The 20,596-nt window shown below is 35.7% G+C and overlaps 1 protein-coding gene across 3 annotated transcripts; it reads left to right on the top strand.

The window, feature by feature from the left end:
• The first annotated feature begins 4,245 nt into the window (after positions 1–4,245).
• Positions 4,246–19,819, top strand: LOC105061029 (zinc finger CCCH domain-containing protein 3). 3 transcript variants are annotated; one of them, XM_010944943.4, is made up of 8 exons: positions 4,247–4,501; positions 4,589–4,685; positions 4,919–5,085; positions 5,250–5,294; positions 14,847–14,963; positions 15,119–15,430; positions 18,627–18,875; positions 18,993–19,819. In XM_010944943.4, exons 2-8 carry the CDS (start codon positions 4,613–4,615, stop codon positions 19,344–19,346), a joined length of 1,317 nt encoding a protein of 438 aa, XP_010943245.1. In that variant the 5' UTR covers positions 4,247–4,501; positions 4,589–4,612; the 3' UTR covers positions 19,347–19,819. The 3 variants fall into 3 exon arrangements, with proteins under 3 accessions (XP_010943246.1, XP_010943245.1, XP_010943247.1); XM_010944944.4 differs by having other exon boundaries at positions 4,246–4,685; positions 18,999–19,819; XM_010944945.4 differs by having other exon boundaries at positions 4,247–4,685; positions 5,255–5,294.
• The last annotated feature ends 777 nt before the right edge of the window (positions 19,820–20,596 follow it).

Genomic DNA, 20,596 nt, shown 5'->3' on the forward strand with positions numbered 1-20,596 from the left:
CCATGAAATTTTCTCTAACATGGTTGCCACCGAGGATAACTTGGGATCATCCTTCCGGTGAATGCTTGGAAGAGATCCTTCTTTCATTTGATTTCATTCTTTTTCTGCCCCTTATTTCCTTGCCATCGGCCGAAAAATCTAATTTATTTCCATGAATAGGCTATGCCTACATCGAAACAGGTTCCTAATAATTATAAACGGGTTATGATTCCAGGATTCTTTCTCAAAATAATAAAAAAAAGTTCAAAAAACAGTTGCACCACGGACAATATCCAACTTACTCATCCTATTGACCGTCAGGAAGCCTTTGAAACTGTTAGAATGGTCGCCAAAATAACTTCAAATAATGCAGTTTGTGCAATTATACAACCACAGATGTTGTAACCAAAACTATGGATATGATGGCAAATTCAGATGACAAGATCATATGCAGTGCTAAACACTAGCATCAGAATGGTGACATCTGGTTCCCGGAGTCACGGCTCTATACGACTAGGAACTTTTCCACCGTCCAGGGCTTCAATGGTGGGTCCTCACTTGCTAGGCCAAGGATCCTCGCTAGTAGAAAAGAGCTAGTAACATCACTCTACAATTATAGTCTTGGAGGCATCATGACATTCTCCAGCATTTGGGATAGAATGCAACTTATTCAGCCGACAGGCTTCTGAACTTTTGCTGCAGTCTTATCAAGTTGCTTGCTTGAATAGCGTCGCTCTTAGCCAAGACTTCCAAGTAGAAAATACAAATTATGAAGAAAGAAGGAAAGAAAGCAAAATCTATTCTTGGATACAAGCGAGGAGCAAAACTCGAGTGATGGTCCCTTCAGCTGTCTCATGAAAGGCCCTATCAAATTCATACGAAATTATAACTTGGGTTAAGGAAGTTCTTTTCAAAAAATAATTAATGGAATGTTCAGGAGAAGGCTTATCGATTGGTTAGAAGCACAGTGATGTGTGTCCCAGTATCATAATGGGCTTCAGATGAAGCAGATACACCTTTGAATGAAATATTTGGCCCTGGTACCAGCTGATGCAAGGTCTTGTTAGTATTATGACGGCGTTGATCTTTATAATTACTTGAGCTGGGAGGACTGCCATATTTTTCTTTTTCCTGTTTACTCTTGAAGTTTGAACAAGGTATTATAAACATCATCTAACGCCAGATAAACATCATCATCGAGTGGTTTAACTCATGATGGGAACTTTATGGATGATCGATAGATTTTCCAAGAATACATTTTATGATCTCATCTGCCATTTGAAGTTATTCTCTTTTCCTCTTGTGCCTCTTTATTTTCCCATTTAATTAAAACAACAATTTTTTTTTTCCAAACTTAGATCGGTCCTATCAAATAGTAGACTCTTCCAATTATCCGCATGTATTAAATTTAGTGCTTTTATCATATTTTAGATAACAATACTCTTGTTTGGTACATGTGTATAATGATACCCTTTTTTATCTCCTTCCAAGAGCTTAAAAGTTACAACCTAAAGGATTTGTATATAACGTGGATAAATATGTATATAAAATATGTGATAGCTAAGGATAGAATTTGTAACGAAAGATGGTTGAGTGGATTTGTGAGTTATGGACCATGATAGAGGGGGATGTAACCAAAATTTAATTTGCAAGTGCCTTTTCAGTCATTGCCTTGCCAATGTCGCAAGGTGTACGGTCGTAATCTTATTGTATAAAACCCAACCACCTGACATGCCATCATATGAAGCTATGCAGCTCACTTTTTTTTCACAAAAATTTATAACACATATTTCATACCCTGCACAAAGCTTTCCATAGTCATCATCTAACAAATGATTAAAAGAAAGAACTACATAAATTAAAACACATTTATATAATCTTTTCCAGAAAATAATTAATGAGAGAATCATATCCATCTGATAACGAGCTAAACTAATAGATAAATCATATTTGTACATGAGCTTATTTACTTGAAAGAAGCATTGGATACATGATGTATTTTAGTCAGATAAATAGTAGAAAATCACCTTAATTATATTGCATTAGAAGAATGAAATATGATACAAGATGAAAGAAGCCAACTAGTTAGTAATATATCATGAGACCATCAATAAACTCAAATACACATAATATTTCATAATTAAACATACTTATAGAAAATCAGTGCTAGCACTTTCATGAGAGCCAACTGCATGGATGGTAGCAGCCATGGAAACCTCCAAGCCAGGAGGATTAGTTTAATATTTTATATAGATTCTAGCCATGGATACCTTCAAGTCAGGAGGATTAATTTAATATCTTATTTTTTGTACATCTCTTTCTCTCTCTCTCTCGATTTATTGCTCTCATAGAATTGGATAAATTAAAAATCAAACATCATGGTCAACGTTGTATTACCATCATGGTCAATATTGTATTTCGTCAAATGGCTGTGATTCCACGTAACGAGCTGCTCTCGCTTTTAATTGACACTCTCCCATTTTTCCTCATTATTTTTCTTTTTGGGTAAAAGATTAAGTAAAAACTAAATATAGTATAAAAAGACTTTAGTTAAACAAGATGATATATTCAAAACTTAGGGACAAGTGGCGGTATCGGACAGCACATATGTATTGCTTTCCCTCTGCCCCCTTCTTTCTTGTTGCATGCAATAATTCTTCCTCGTACGTGCACGTGCCCAGCGTAGGTCTGTACACAAGGGGCAAGTAACCGTCGCACTCACGATGCTGGAGTGTAAAATGTTCCGGCGTCACAACATTGCCGGAGCTCCTCCGTGAGCAGCGCGTCATCGGCAGGGGCTCCGCTGTCCAGTCTGGTGCGGCAAACAGCCCTATTCTTATGACGTGTCAACTCTTCACCGATATTCGAACATGAGGTACCAATGGCTATCTTTGTCCTATATCGTTTTACCAGCCGCAGTGTGACCCATCCTTCGATTACACACCAGTCACCAGGTAACATCTTCCCGGACCTCAGCACCGGGAGGGGTGATAGTGGCGTGCCTTCAATCGGAATAGGATATAAAAAAATTTTGATATAATTTTAAAATTTATTAAAATTTTATTATAAATAATTTATATAATATTTAAAAATAAAAATAATCAAATTTAAAAATATATTAGATATTTTTACTTCTCATGCAGAAAAATCTAAGAACATTATTTTAAGATATGATCAGAATTTTTTGTTTAAAATATGATTTTGAAGAAGGTTGATAGAGAGCATCTTTTAATACGATCATTTATATTTTTAATAATTTATTAAAATATTTAATAAAAAATTCAACAATCAGAACACTCGATAAGTAGTCTAATGGTTAGAATATAGAAATAATATTAAATACACACGGTTGTTTAGATTTTTGCTAACTCATTAAGGTATGTAATTAAAAATTTAATGGTCAGAAATTAAAATTATAATAATAAATAGATTAAAATATTAAAATTAAAAATTAAAATAAAATTAAAATATAAAAAAAAAAATTGAAAAATTTTAAATTTTACCTTTTGAATTTCCTCTAACACCTCTGTCATGCCACCTATGTATAAATTATTATCCTACTGTAACAGATTTATGTTAAAATTATCATTAACTATTATAGGAACTGTAATCCATCTCATGTAATATAATTTAATGATTGTTATAGCAATAGTATGATCATATTGACAACTATAAATTTTGATCTATAAAAATATAATTTTGTTCAAGTGACAAAATCTCTTTCTATCAATTCATTAAAAATATAAAACATCAGAGAATCAGATACATTTTATGTATTATGCAAGTTCATATTATAGGCTCCAAGAACAGCCGTTATTTAAAATATATTTATCATGTTATATAAACAATCACTAAACAAGCGTCATTTGGCCGTAACTAGTTTTTTTTGTCCCTCTGGACCGTGTATGCAAATGGGCAGGTCAGTTGCTGTCCGGAGCCACACAGCAGATCAGAATAGCTGCGGTAACGCAAGCAAGCACCGCCTGACTCTCGTCTCCCGAGTGCTTTCGCGCGCGATAACAGTGACACCTCACCCCTTACTTTATTTATTACTTCGCCGTTTTAAAGTATTTATCGTACTAATTCTCTCGAGATAATTAAACGAGAAAATTATATCACGAACTACTGTAACCCCCACTTGATGACACGTTAAAACTAATATATTTTAATTCTTTTCCTTTTTTTTTTTTAAAGAAAAACTCTCACTTTCGGATGTCCTATAAATATCAGAAAACCGGAGCAAAGCCCCAGTCTTTCAAGTTCCTCGTGTTGAATTCGTTGAAAAAAAAAAAAAAGCAAAAAAAAAAAAAAGGAAGCAAGAGGCTCGATCTATCCATCCATCCACGGAGATCAAAAATTTTGTCGGGAAGCTCGTCTGGTCCCTCTTTCCCCAATTTCGACGGTTTTCGGAGCAAAATCAGGAGATTCGCCGCGAAATACCACCGGAACGGGAGTTGTTCTTGCGAAACGTGCAAATCTCCTCCTTCAGATCGATCTCTGGGGAGATCACGCAGTCGAAAAGGCATTGTTTCGATCTAAAAATTATTAAATTTGGTGGGAGAAATTGGTGTCTCTTTGAAGGTAATAATAATAATAGTAGCAATAATAGGGTTCGATTTCATCGCCTGGAGATATGCCGGATACCAGGCCGGTCCCGAGCAATGCCGCTGCCGATTCCTCCGATGCTTGCCAGGATAACCTTGAAGGTAGTTTCTATTTTGGTTGGATCCGTATCTGTTCCTTTTTCTCTCTTTTCTCTAATTACATGCTCCGATCGTGGATTTTATTCACATCTGTATCTTTTTCGATCGGTATGACTAGTAATCGCTATGTTAAATTGTTTTATTTCTGTAAAAAAAAAAAAGAAGAACTTTGTGATTTTTGGCAGAGTTTTTAATGGGCTGTGGAGTATGAAGTTTAGCATCGTTTTTGGTTGCAGAAACCATGTGGCAGGTAAAAGCCGAGGATTGCAAGGGGGGAGACGATGCTCACCGGAATCCATATCCCGATCGCCCTGGCGAGCCCAACTGTATCTACTATTTGAGAACGGGGTTATGTGGTTATGGGAGTAATTGCAGATACAATCATCCTGATTACATTCGGCAGGTGAGACTAGTAGATTCACTGTGTTGTTCACTGTGCTGAAACGCTTTAATCCTGTGCTTTTCTTGTTATCTGAGTTGATGATATTTGGAAAGAATTGGTGCTTCATATTTGTCCATTGAGGTGTTGAGTGGATCAGCTTGCTAAAATTATAACAATTTTTGTAGGGTAGTGGTGAACTCCCGGAGAGAGATGGTCAACCTGATTGCCAGGTATTTTTTTAACTTCACATGGAAGCTCGTTCCGTTTCCCTATAAAATTTAGGGGTGTTCAAATTGACAATTACCCATTTTATTATGTTAGGCAAGTAATTGATTATGAGAATTGAGTTTATAACCAAAAGTATAACCACAGGCAATTACTTCTATCTCAGTTACGTGGGACAACAAATTTCAAAGAGGAACACATTATAATAATCACAGAGATAAATATAAATAGGAAGAATACATTGAGGATAATAAAATATAAAAATGCAACATGGCTGCTGTGAGTTATTGTTTTGCATTGCTAATATAGGTCATATTTAAGAGATGATCTAAGTGATAATATAATTTCTATTTTTTAAGACTAATCCTTATATAAATGTTGCCAGTGATCAACTTTCAATCATAGTGATCAACTTATATTTTTTTTCAATTTACTAAAGATACTTTTTCAAGGTTTTTATGGGAATGTAGGTACATCTCTCTAAGTTAATATAATTGTGATAAAGTTCTAGAAATTTTTTATTATCAAACTCATAAAATTTGGTACAGCATGCAGCTTTTATTTTTAAAAAAAGAAACATAGAGGTAGATGAATTTGAAAAAGAAATGAAGGAAATTCTAAGAAGAGAAAAGTAAAATAACAAAGAGGTTGGTGCTAATAATATTAATGAGAAGATGAAGATCCAAAAAGTATAGCATGCAGCTTTTTTTTAAAAAAAAAAAAAAAAAAGAAACATAGAACTAGATGAATTTAAAAAAGAAATGAAAGAAATTCTAAGAAGATAAAAGTAAAAGAATGAAGAGGTTGATTATAATAACGTTAACAAGAAGATCAAGATCCAAAATAATGCATGTGTCAGATGAGATGGCAAACATACAATTCTTTGGGTGCATTCCAAGAACCTTTGTCCTAGTATGCATGCACTAAGAAGACTAGGAAGAGTTTGCCCCACAAGTTAAAATTGTTAGTAATGGTTGTAATCAAGCCAATGATAGCCATACCAAGCCATATTGTGCTTAGTGCTGGATGAAACAATACATTACCCAAGTTAACCACTTTTTACTAATTAATAGTCCTAAATGGCTTTGTGATTCAAACTTCTCATCTTATACATATATACATGCATATACACATACATATACCACACAGTTTTTAGTAGCACAAGCTGATATAATGACCACAATAACAATACCACACCACAAACCACCAACCAGTGTCATATCAACACTATCAAGGTTAAAAAAAAAAAAAAAAATCATGCTAAGTTATACTTTCAAAAATTTTTGTAGAATAAGTATCTTATTTTGCAATGTATGTAATCTGCATTGTGCAACAACCAGTAATGCTATCATGCAAAAATACATTTTGGTGTTTATTATGCTTTCAACTCTAAAAGCAGATGCTTGATATGATATGATATATTAATTTCAATACTTCAACCTAGGATTTCAAGTAGTGTTGCCTACAAGAGGAACTAGACATTCATGTTGTTACCTCAAAATGTAGAATAAGGTGCTAATCAAAGATGTCATAAGGTGATATATATAAATTCTCCATTTTCTTAAATGAATATGGTTAAAAGAATCACCTCAAGCCGTGGGTGGATCTCATTTATGAGTTGTATAAATATCCTATTATAGAGTATATTGTACATGAATGTATCTACATTGTAAGCATTACAATTAAGTTTTCATTTGTCCAATCTCTTTCTCAAACTTGAACATTTCTTATGGTAGTTTTCCCACATTATGCTTAATGATAGGATGTTAATATATGTCATCTAAAGCAAATCAACCCTCCAACTACTATTTTAAGAATCGTTTCCCTTGGTACGTAATGAATAATTGCATTAGCAATAATGGAAGATTTTGGACTGTAATTAGGCGTATTAGGAAAACAATTTTCTGTCATCTTTAGATTAATTTGGGCATACTACTGTATATGATCAGCATGTCTTTAGAAAAACTAGTTTGACATTTGCTTCATATCATAATCAGTGTTTTAAACCTTGGTGGAATGAGGGTTGTCCTGGCCATTCAATTCCGTTTGTGTGAGAAAAAGAGAGTGGGATGGGGTGGGACTTTGAAACCGATCCACATGGGGAAAGAAAGAGGAAAGAAAGAAAAATGAAGGAAAAGAAGGGGAGAAAATAATAAAGGAAGGAAAGGAGAAGAAATAGGAAAGAAAGAAAGAAGGGAAGGGAGGGAGAAGAAAAGAAGGAAAGAAAAGAAGAGAGAAGAAAAAGGAAGAAAAAAGAAGGAAGGAAAAAAGGAAGAAGGGAAAGAAAGCAGAAGAAAAGGAAAGATAGGAATGAAGGAGGAAAGAAAAGAAAAAAAAAAGAAATAAGGAAGAAAGGAAAGAAAGAAGAAAAAGAAATAAACAAGAAAGAAAAAAATAAGGGAAAGAAGGAGAGAGAGATGGAGGGTACTTATCACGATGGCCACCAGGAGGGGAGCGGCACAGCGTGGCATCCCATTCGGTAGAAAATAGGGACACCTCTGTCCCACTAGATCTAAACTCTTGATCATAATGATGATGATAACAACGATGACAATGATGATGATGACGGTGATGATGATGACGGTGATGATGACGGTGGTGATGTCCAATTAGTGCATAATTTGTGATGAATTTAGTCAATTAAACATCACCTTCCTTCGAGGACCTACTATGGAAAGTCCATGTTTGAACTATATAAAAGTTTTTTTCCTTTCTGAGAAACATAGTAACGTTTTCACTATCCAGAATCCAGCATGGAACCTCACCATTTAGGAGAGGGTGGCAGACAGCTGGTCTAATTTATGTTGGCTTGTTTAAGCAGAATTTGTTTACCTCTCATAAATCAATCAATAGTAAATGGGGAGTATATTCAAGGTCCAGGAGGCATTTTCTCTACCCATAATAATGCATTCATATCTAGCATGGATTTAAGACTTTGTCACAATCAATATGAGGACATTTGGTTGATCAATATAAATATCATTTTAAATTCCAGTACTATAAATCTATAATCACTATGAAGCATGAAAACAGATACTAAATAATGATATGACCAATTTGTTCATAATTGTTGACTCGTTTGCATCACTTGATGTATGCATTCCCGATCCTGCCCTTCCTAATTTTGCTGCACATCAAGTCGACATTGTCATCTCACTCTTCTACATGCTTAGACCGCTCTTTAATGGTCATCTTTCTTGATCGTATAACATTGTGAGCCCTACAAGTTTCAGGGACATTCATTAATTTCATACCATCCTAGAAGCACCGTAGTAGTTTACCCACTTGGCTCAATTCTATTAGATCTATCCTTGTATTTTTCTTTGATCTTCTATATAATGGATTCAATATAGTGAGAATGATTATGGCATCTCTCTTAGCCGTCAACATTTAGTGGGATTCATTTTCATTTGCACTAATGTATCCATATACTCTATTGTAATGCTGCTGTTCTTTGTTAGTGCTTTTATTATCCAATGCTTTCCTTTATAATTCCAGCTTTATGTGCAATGCTATTCTTGTCTTTTATTTAGGATATATTATTTGCAGCAAAAAAAAAAAAGGACCATTGGTAGATCTTCCTAGCATTAAGCTTGCTTATGTTAGGGGTGTGGAACTCCGGTGATGGACTACCAAAATGAAAGTTTGCTTTTCTTAACATGACTACTTTCAGCACTTATCACCATCCCATTGCAAATATCCTAAATAATTTCCATATATTTCTTTTGTACACTTTTCTACCTTAATCCCACTAGATTGGATCTCTAAATTGTTATTATTTATATCTTTAGTGCAAAATTGTTATTTTTTTCATCTTTAATGCAATATCCTATCCAATAACTTCATAGTATGACTCATAAAGTTTAAAGCTATTGTCATTGATGCAATTTCATACCTCAGTTGTATTCTATATGTATAAGACACTATGTCTTCCTTTTCAAGATCTTATTGTATAACCTAACAAACGAAACTGGCCCCACTTTTCCAAAGTAATCTTTCTTTCTTTAGCATCACATCATCTTTCACTAAAATCATATTGTCCTCATGTTTAATATTGCTAACTTGATTTGTCTGTAGCTTTCATGTCCAGATAGAAACTTTGGTCATCAGTATTTTTTCTCCCTAGCCAAACCTTATTAGTTAGATCATATTAGTCTATGCATTTAGCTAGATCAGAAGGATATTAGTCCATGCATTTTAGCTAGATCAGATTTTCTTTTACCACTTGTACCTTGTGAAAAGAATTCAATACCATTCCTTTCTTGTCATTCTTTCGAGCAAGTTCTCTTTTTTTCTTGGTTGCTTTTCGGACCTTGTAATTCCACCATTAAGTTTCTTTGTTGTACATTATGCACTTACTAACTCAATTTACCGTCACATATCAGATCCTATTTGGTGCAATTGGCAAGTTCCAATACCTTTAAATAAAGTTCACTCAATAAAGGATGTCAAGTTTTCCTTCTTGTACTCCCCATCCTATTCTAGAGCATCTCGTGATTTGCTTTTGGTATATGCATAATTACTAGCTCATGTTGTGACATGCTTATGTTATTGCTTTGCAATCATTTGATGTCTATTTTCATAATTTTGGGGGAATATTGTATCTATAACACATTTGAGCTGCTCTTGAATAACATGGTCATTGCTTTTTTTGAAAGTAGCCATTGAAATGCTAGGTAACTTGCAATAAATGCTTATATATTGAATTGTTAGCTTCATTTATCTTTAAACCCTAATCCACCATGTTCCCTCTCATATGTTGTGCTACTTCTTCCAAACTGACCATATAAGTCTTTTCCTCCCTTCAGTGCATTCCTTTATTCATCTGCTTCAATTTTTTTTTAAAATTGTTTCAATTAATCGTACTTGTGTTGCATAAGCACTAACTACACTAGCAATTTTTTTTTTCCTCCAATTTTATAGCTACCAACTCAATAGCTAGTAATCGATCATGTAGTCTTCTAGCATTTACAATTTTAACCTTTATATCTTTACCTTATACTCAATTAACATATCCAAACTTATCCATCCTACAAAAATAAGTTCATAGTCATTGTCAATTTCATTGATTTTTAATTCTAGTGAGCAATAAGTATGCTCCCATTTTTATCATCATACACTAATTCAAAGTTTGCTATATATTATAAAATTTCAGAGGAGTATGCTCACTCTGTTAAAATTCTTAACCAAAATGCGATTTAAACTTAATTAATAAAACTTACTAAAAATAATATTTTAGAAGGATGTAAATGCAATATTGATAGCTCGGCATAGATTATTTTTTTGGGGAAAAATACAGTCAACCCTTCTTAATGTGGCCCTTTAAACTACGTTTTGTTTCAAAGTGGCTCCTTTTGTCCGTTACTCCATTGATGTTGTTGATGGCTATGCACAAATGATCAAGATACCCGCACTACTATCATCTTTTCCTCTTCTTCCCACATCATCACCCTTGTCCTCACAGCAAATTTTTCTTCGAGAAGGTGTGATCCCTTCTCTCCCTCTCCCCCCCTCTCTCTCTCTCTTTCTCTTCAAGACCTCATTTGTGCCACTGTCTGCCCCTACCCACTCCACCCCAGCATCACTGTCACTAATCAATTTGATATAGGCAAGGAACCCTATGGGAAGTAACACAATGCAAAGCACTAACTAAAATTAAAATTCAAACAGGAAGCTCACCAGATCAAACTAGAAACAAAAGGATAAAGAGAAGAGCTCAAAAATATAACTAGAAGATACAGATTAAGAACTAAAGCTAAACTAAAGCCAAAGAGATAATTAGATGGCCTTGCACCTTCCCTTGCTGTTGGACCTGTAGTCTTGCATCTTCGATCTTCACAAGACTTTGATAAAAGAATCTTGGCCTTTTATCTATATCCTCTCCTGAATGGTGACCTCTCACTACAAGCTCTTGAGCAATACCACGCTATACAAGAATTGAGAAGAATCTCATGACAGCTTTATTAATATTGTTTATGATGAAAAAGGGTTACATAGGAGTATTTATAAACTCCAGGGTTCTTACATTGAGGGAAACTGATAAGAGTCACTTGGAACTTGAATCTATTAATTTACAAAACATTTTTATATTTTAATCTAATTGATATGATGAATAATATAACTTTTTTTGTGGGTGACTACCAAGTAACAGTGAATATCATGATAGCAAACTAGTTAGTTCTTGATTCTAATAGCAACATGAATGTTTGACTTTGTTCATCCAGATACAAAACAACAATACAGTTGTTCATATATCAACCACCACACTAGCAACATAAATGTTCTCCAACATTTCTCAATATCCAGGTCACAAGCTTTTGGGATGCCAATGGTTAGAGATATGGCCAAATTATTGAATCTATGTCAATGCAGTCCAAAACTTGAATTGACAGCCAGAAGCATGGCATTACTACATTCTGTCAAACTATTAGTTCCAGCTGATGATGAACTAACACACCATCAATTCAGGTTTGGTCCAAGTCTGACCTTGTCTAAGTTTGGGATGTTTGGAAGGTGAACTAATTGCCATTTGAAGGCATCTGACCAATTGTTTATCACCATTGAATGGAGATTTTGCTTCTAAAAGCTGTTTGGTGAGATTTCTTAGGCTTGTTTGGCATTGCTTTGGGCCAAAAGGCGTTTCTTGGAGGATCAAAAGCTCTTTTGGCTGATTTTGAGGTGTTTGGTAAAAATTTTGACATAACTTTCTGGCTTCTCCAAAAGGGTTTGCTAGGGAAAAGCTCAATTTGGAGCTTTTGGGCAAAAGCTCTATCTAAGATGCGCCTAGATGCTTTTTTTGAGCAAAAGCTTACCCCAAATACCTGGATTCAAGTTCCAGCAGTGAATTTTTTTTAAAAAAAAAATAATTTAAAAATCTTTTTATTGCAACAATCATTTAAGTTGGTGTCTTTTTATTGCCATAATCATGCAATTAAGAATTTTGAATTTAACTTTACGATGATGAGGATGATCTGCATCCTCCTGACTGTTTAGAGACTGATGAACCACAAGAAAAAAGGAGCAAAATTGAGAGTCTGATAATGAATAATCATGAGATGGATGTGGTAGCCTTCATCACACAGATTATACTTATGAGGGCCTCTTTTTTGAATGCATGAATGCCTAGCTCAGGCATGTGGCACACGTGGGATTCTTCAGCTGCATCACACTTGGTTGCCTCCACCTCTTCTTGCAACCAGCTTCGACTCCAAGCTTGAACTCCTGCAGAAAACCCCTTGCAAAACCAAAAAAAAAAAACAGAAAAAATAATGTAGAATATTCCTACTCCACTCAACTCCATCTCTGTCTCTCTAATCTCATTTTCTTCCTTCCATTTCCAGAAACCTAGATCTATCATCCATCAATCTGATCGTTATCTTAGATATACCACACTCCATCACTCTGCATCACCATGATTTGATCCCTTTCCAACTCCCTTAATTCCGCATACTTTTGTCTTTCTTTTATCGCTATTTCTCTATTTCATTGTCTCTGGGTTGTGATGGGTTGAAATTGGACTTGCAGGGGCTGATGGCCTTATGCTACAATTAGGAGTGCACCAAAAACCAGCTGAATCACAAATTGGTCTCTTCAGTTCAATTTATATAGATTTTTTTTTTTTTAAATTTCAGTTTGGTATTAGAAGTTTTGAACTAAAATAATTCAGTTTTGATTTCGGTTCGAGTTTTCAGAAAATCGATTTAAACTGACCCGACCCGACCCGACCCATGTGCGTACATATATATTTCACTTTTTTATTTTTTTCTTATATTTTCTTTTATATATAAAATAAATTTTTTGTGTTTGGACTTATCCCAATTCATTTAGTCCAATCAATTGAACTTCAACCTAATAAACCAAATCGAACCGAACTAAATTTTTCGGGTCTATTTCAAGCAATTTTTGTAGATGGTTGGTTCAGTTTTGATTTTGGTTTTTGAAAATCAGTTTAACTCAGTTCGGTTTTGGTTATATCTCCAAACCGACCTGATCCAACCCATGCATACTCGTAGAAATTGCCTCTCTGACATTGGAGCATACCCAATTCGCTAGCACTACATCCTTGCCATTGCCCATTCTATTTACTTGAACTCCCTCACCTCCCATCATTACTTCCTCTCCCTAATCATCACCGACAGCATTGCTTCCCTGATCCTTGCCCTCTCTCTTGCCACAAGGTTTACCACCACCACTATCATCTGCCATCACTATGATCACTACCACCACAATCACTACAACCATCATCACTATCACCATCACAATCACAACCACCATTGCTACAACAACCACTATCAAAGGTGTCAACGACAATGGCAAACTTGGAGGTGAAGATGGGATGAGGTTCTCCAAGGCTACAGGAAAGGGGGGAGAAAGGTGCATGGGTGATGATCGTGGTGATGGTGTTGATAGTGGAGGTGGTGGTAGTGGTGGTGGTGGTGGTGATAATGATGATAGTATTGACAATGATGGTGGTGGTGGGCATGTGGGATACTAGAGAGAGAGAGGGTGATGATTGTGGTGATGATGTTGATCTTGGAGGTGATGGTGGTGGTGGTGGTGAAGGTGCTTATAGTGATGGTGATGGTGGGTGTGCAGGTCACCGCAAGGGTTAGAGGGGTGATGATGGTGGTTGTGTTGATGGTAGTGATAGTTATGGTGGTGGTGGTGCAGGTACTTGTGGTGACAATGATAGTGACAGTGGGCATGTTTTGTTGCCGGAGGGCTAGGCTAGGAATCAACAAGAGGGGGACATGAAGAGGGGATCTAAGTTGGTCGAGATCACCATTGTGGGAGATTGGGAGGAGATCAAAGCTGGTAGATGTCACCAAGGGTAAGGAGTCGGATCAGGAGGAGATTTGATTTTAGTTTTTCCTTTTCGCCCCTTTTTCCTCTCAGTTTAGCATGGACAAGGATATGTGGGGATTTTTGAATATTTTTAGGACTTACATGATGCTCACGGGAGTCTTTTACTGATGCTGATCACAAGGATAAACTTGAGAGGGTGTGAGCATATTTTTCTCAATTCATTTTGAAAAGTTTCCTCTCATCCAATTCTCCATTAGAATATCTTTCCTCACAACCACCTCATTTATGAGACAAACTCAAGCATCTATAAGATTTTGAATTTAATAATAAAATCAGATTTTGATATAAATAAGAAATACTTCGTGAAAAGATCTGTTTGTTTGAATCCTTCCATGACACATACATAAGAGACCTCTGAAATTTATGAAAGCAACAAATAGATCTTTGCAAGGGTAATCACTGATTTTGCATTGAAAGTGGTAGGGGCCAGCTACTAGTGAAAGTATTTTATCTTCTCTCTTCATACACACATAATCAGGTAGCTTTTCATTTTGATTTGGCAGTTTTATTTTTAATGTTCTCACATATATTTCCAAAGTAACCATTACTTTGATGCTAATTGAGTCAAGCAATAAACATGTTTTGTCAAATGAATTTAATTTGTTCTTTTCTTGTCTTGTAAATGATTGGACCAAATATGCTTTAACACCTGCACATATAAAATCTGGTTCTGTTTCACATTATTCTTGCAGTTTTTCCTAAAGACGGGTACTTGTAAGTTTGGAGCAACCTGTAAATATCATCATCCACAAGACAAGCATGATCCACATCCAGTTCAGCTGAATATTCTAGGTTTACCATTGCGGAAGGTATCTGCTTCTTTTCTATTTCCCTTCATGCAGCTTCAATATCGGCATCTCCACTTTTCAAAATTTGATTGTCGTCTTGTATATAATGATTTTTTCTTCCAAGAGCTAACCAGTGAGATATTTATTAATTATTCATTGTTATTCTGATGTCTCAGGATGAAAAATCATGTCCCTATTACATGAGAACTGGACTGTGTAAATTTGGAACTGCTTGCAAGTTCAATCATCCTCAGCCTACCAGCCATGCAACGATGTTACCTGTAACAGGACCCTCACCCTATGGATCTACAGGATATCCGGCAGCATCTCCATCTGGGCTACCTTTAATTGCTGGACTTTCCATGTGGCCTTTCTCAAGACCTCCTTACATGTCTAATCAACATATACAAGGAGTCCCTTGCATGTCTCTTGTTCTTCCACCCACCCAAGGTGCTATGCCTGTACAACAGGGATGGAGCACTGACACGGTTAGCATCTATTGTTTAATATTAGAAAGCTGAAACTTCATAAGATTGTATGAATGGTCAGTATCACTGTTGGTGTCTCAGTATTATTCTTTGTAAAAGTTTTACATCGCTTATGATGTGGTAGGTATTGTTAGTTCATCCCAATACAGATCGAAACTTATAGACAATGGTTTTGACTGATGCTAGTCAAAATGTTTTTCTGACCTTATGTGTGCTGATAATGCTCGACAGTCCGTGACTGCATATACATCATCTTTTCATATTATTATCTGTGACTACGTATACACTATCTTATTATGTTATTATGCATAAAACAATTTATAAATTAAATTTTATAGAGATTGTTGATATAAAGGTTTTACGGTACGATTACAATTTCTGTTTCCTTAACTCTGAGCCCTTTAGATGCGTTTATAGGTGTTGTATGTGCTTTAAATTTTTACTTACACTGGACCTACATAGCCTTGTCTTTCTTCTATTAGAATTGTTTGTTGAAATAGTTAGTCTGCCAAATCTTTGAATTCTTAATATTGAAGAGTTATTGCAATATCATGTATCAATAATATGTATTATCAACAACACTAATTTCTAGTTTGTTATTCCCATGCTTGTTATATGAACACATAGATCATATTTGTTGAGAAGATGCTAACTGCCTGTAATTGTCAAATTAGAATATAGAACACTTAAAGAAAATCTTGTATATGATGCAAATTATCTAATCTACCAACAATTACAGTGTTTTGGAACTGAACTCTTACCAAGACTGCATGCATAAGCTACAGGTCAGACTTGGTGTCAGTAGTGTGAAAAGAAAGCAACATGTGATCTGAAATTATGAAATATTGGAAAGGTCAAGAAGTAGATCTCGATGGCTTCCTACTTGGCTAGACTTATTGAGATAATTGCATTCAATGGAAAGAAGATATCCTTCATGGCACTTTATTTTATTAGGTCTATTACTGATTTATAGGATTATAAACAGAGACTTGATTTTGTCCTAGAACTTGCATCTGCAACTGGAAAAAGAATAGCACAAGACATGTCATTTAAGGGCTCATAAGACAAGTAACAAGAAGACTAATAAGACATGTAACAAGAAGGTGTATTGTTTGAATCATTAGTGTTTCTTATATTACATGAATTTGCAAAATGGCTTGCCTCCAAGTCCCTCTTAATTCGTGCTTCTCTAGTGTTATACATCTACATATCAATAATAAGCACAACCAATAATGATGACTCGTGAGCATTGTAAGCACCAAAGGGATCGATAAGCAAAAGTTGTGAAGGTGGGATATTTAACTGTGGTACTGAGAGCTACCCAAAGCCTGATTGTGAACCATCGAAGTGGTGCATGATACATATGAACTCTGGTGAAATGCATTATGGTATGTTCCAGCCTTATAGGAGACCTAGGTGATAATGCAGATTGAACCCCTCAAATAGTAATCTCAACAAAATATACTAGTTGGCGAAGTCAATGGCAACAGAACATTTTGATTAGTGAAGTCAACCATCAGGATTCGACTGAAATGGTAGAAGTGAAAATTTGGCATCATAAGCAGAAGATATCATGACAATTAGACAATGGTGATAGTAGAGAAATCACCCAAACAAGCATACAAGCAATGATGGCAGCTGAGTCTTATTGCAAGATCTTGAGATTAGAATTTGAATAATGCCAAAACATGAGAGTATGATGTATGTGAAGTAGAATTTATTTGCCTAAGAGTCATATCTCATGCTAGCAAAACAAATAAGAACCAATGTAGAAGATCTTGATGCAAAGAACATGAGCAAATGGATAGCCGATGAGTGTGAAAGAAGGTATACACAAGTGTTAGTAATGCTCAGCAAAGGTCAACATTACCTGTAATCTTATATCCTAAAAGATTATCTTAAGTATGATGAAAATGGTGCAACCCCAAAAAAGATAAGTAATGCTTTAGAGGCATTAAAAAAGTGGTTACTAATATAAATCATGAATCTTAATATTTTTCAGTTACTACTTTTGTTTAAACTTATGGACCTTATCATCAAATTAAACCAAAGTACACTAACATTGTAAGCTACATGTTTTTTTTCTGATTTATTCTATATATATATATATATATTATGGAGTTGTAAAAGATGTGAAGGAACATATCTTCTTACCTTTGTTTTTCTATTGGTTTTGCTGTTTTGCCTGCTATATTATGATACCATGAGGTTTCCCTTTAACATTCTGTCACCAAATCTTTTCTCGTAACTTGGTCCACATTAACTGCCTTCTCTTTCATGGCCCTTCTATGAAACCCAGATACTCTCCTTGCATAAGTTGTAGATTTTATAAACTTTATATATATGTCTACAAAGTTGACTGGGAATTATGCAAGAAATTCACTTTATTTTCATTTAAGCTTAAGTGAGTTGCTTTTACTTTTTTGGAGAAACGGTCCATTCTGGAATTTGCTAGACCATTATATGCTGCCCTCATTACTACTTTTCTGTACTCACATTGCCTTGTATTGTATGTGTGTTTGCTACCACTATGTTGCAGTGACCTACTATAGTGTACATCTGTGAGCTAAATGGGTGCATTTATGAGTGTAGGGGCACAAGGGTCTTGTTAAGTCCAAAATGGGTTGTTTCTGCAAAAAAAGATTTAATGGCAAATGAAAAGAGTGACTTTTTCCCTGCAAAATCACCCAAGTTGATTTGTCAAACATTGTTTATTATGCTTTGTATTTTATTGAGTACTAAACACATCCTGATTTTACAAGCCCAGTCCATCTAGATCTCAGTATCTCATGCACACCCAGACAACAGAACATTATATATGATTGTTTCATGGGCTCACGGGACAATTCTGATGATGCCTACCTCATTGCTAAGGTATCCATGCTCTCTTTCAATTTTGTTATCTGCCTCCAGGATATGGAAAATAATGATGGATTGTATGTGCGTTCTTAAATATTTCTTTGCTAATATTGAAGATTAATTTTCTTTTTCACTTGCTGCTTGTTTGCAAAAAGAAAAGCTTCGTAATTTTGAATTTGTATTGTCATTTAGGTGTGAACATCGGTCATATTGTAATTCAGATATGAAACATGAATGTAGTAGCTGTATGCCTTCATTTGTTTATTGCAGTATCATATTCATGTAGCTGAATTTTTATATGTCATCCATAACTGAATATACTTTTCACATAAACCAGGGTGGTATAAACAATGTTGCCTCTGCCGGTGTTGTTGGGTCTACTCAGATTTCCAACCCCAAGCATCATGCACAATCAGGTTCCAGCACACCAGTAAATTTCCCTGAAAGGCCTGATCAGCCAGAATGCCAATACTACATGAAAACTGGGAGCTGCAAATATGGAACTTCTTGCAAGTACCATCACCCCAAAGAGAGGAACCAAGTGGCTATGTGCACAATTGGACCCCTTGGGCTTCCTCTAAGACCAGTAAGTTAGATTCCTATTTTAACTTTTCCATTACACTTTCCATCGCCAATATATTCTGTACTGCAAGTTTCTGACTGTTCTTTTCTCGGTTTGTGTTCTCATGGCTTGACCACAAAGGGCCAGCCTGTTTGCACATTTTACGGTATGTATGGAAGCTGCAAGTATGGCTCAACTTGCAAATTTGATCACCCATTCATGGGTTACTACAATTATACCTTGCCTGCATTCTCGCTTCCTGGTGTTCCAGACCACACTGTTCTCTTTTCCGACTCAAGGAATTCACAGGCCATGTGGATGCCATCAGAAGATTCACCTTCCAAAACAATGAGGTTGCTTGATCAGCATGTGAAATCTGAGACAAGTGAGGAACCCCAGGGCTCAGATGACAATAATCATGGCAATCATTCTACACAAACTTCTCCATCACATATTGCTCATCATTCGGAGTCCCCAGAAAAATACTCTGATTAACATTATCTTTTTTATATTTATATCAGTTCCTTCAATGGAAATTTTGGCATCTCTGTCTCCTGTAGCACCATTTTTGCCGGTGGCCATGTAGTCTGCGTTGGGCTGTTTGAAGATTTACACAGTGGGTGATGATGGGAGGCAAAAGGTCTTTTGTGCTGAATAAAATGCAGAAAAGAATGTAGGCCCAGTTATTATTTGACAAATTGATGTCCTTGTCTTCTGAGATGAATCTGAGACTGCTGGAGGGATGTTCTTGATTTCTGTCTACACTTAACGTATAGCAGGTCTGTCAAAATAATGGTGGTAAATGGGACTTGCAACCACTGCTACAAAAATAGATTCTCAAACAAACCACAGATAGAAAATATTTCTGTCAGATTTACATTGACATATGAACTGAAAGATCATACTGTCTGGCTTAGGCTGTTTGATACTTCTGAAGTTAATTAATCAAGATTTTTGAGGTTTTTCAATTTATTTCCACATGTAGGAAATTTGTTTTGGAAGCTTCTCTGTGTGACTTCCATTTTCACTTAAATCTCATGGCAGCTCCAATACTGGCCCCAGAGAACAATGCTGGAGAATAAAATGACTTGCATACTTTGCATGATATGTCTTAATTTGTTGAGGATGCCTAAGGGTCAGGTCTTATTTATTCAAAGACAGATGCAGCAAAGAGCTGAATTTGTGAAGTCAGTTCGTGTCAGTGCGGTTGAAGTAGTATATGTGAACCTTGCTACAACACACCCTCCCTCCCCGCTCCCCCCTTTCTCTCTCTCCGTGCGTGTGTGCGTACAGAGAGAGAGACAGGAGCTAGAATGCTATCATGGCTCTTTTTGTTCAAATGCTATAATGCTATCATGATCAGGAGACCTTTTCCTTTCTGTTTTTTGTGGAGTGAAAATTAGGCCTGAGGTCTGATGGTTTTCATCCAGTAGCAACTCTTTTTGTTCAAAAGTACTAATTGGAATATCTGGATGTGTCCTATTTCACTCACTGTCGATTGCTTTGTACAAGCATACGAGCCGCCAAATCTAATGGATGATTGCACCTACATTTCTCAAAAGAAAAAGAAAGGAACTGTCCGATTTGAAAGATACATTTACTGCCCGGAGCAGATTGAGGCAGGGTAAGACTTCTATGCGTAGATGAAATGTTGAAGTATGGCAGTGAACCGTAGCTTTGTTTCAGATGTTAATCCCTGACGGGCAGAAGCCGACCTCAAATACTGGCCCACGGAATTGAACTGC

The sequence above is a fragment of the Elaeis guineensis genome, chromosome 1 (assembly GCF_000442705.2).
Source record: "Elaeis guineensis isolate ETL-2024a chromosome 1, EG11, whole genome shotgun sequence".
Classification (NCBI taxonomy): Eukaryota; Viridiplantae; Streptophyta; class Magnoliopsida; order Arecales; family Arecaceae; genus Elaeis; species Elaeis guineensis.

Bases quoted from the DNA above. Each gene is read 5' to 3' on its own strand.
- LOC105061029 (XM_010944943.4), top strand. From the start codon at position 4,613: ATGCCGGATACCAGGCCGGTCCCGAGCAATGCCGCTGCCGATTCCTCC. The intron at 4,686-4,918 runs GTAGTTTCTATT...TTTTGGTTGCAG, and splicing joins TTGCCAGGATAACCTTGAAG to AAACCATGTGGCAGGTAAAA. The intron at 14,964-15,118 runs GTATCTGCTTCT...CTGATGTCTCAG, and splicing joins TAGGTTTACCATTGCGGAAG to GATGAAAAATCATGTCCCTA.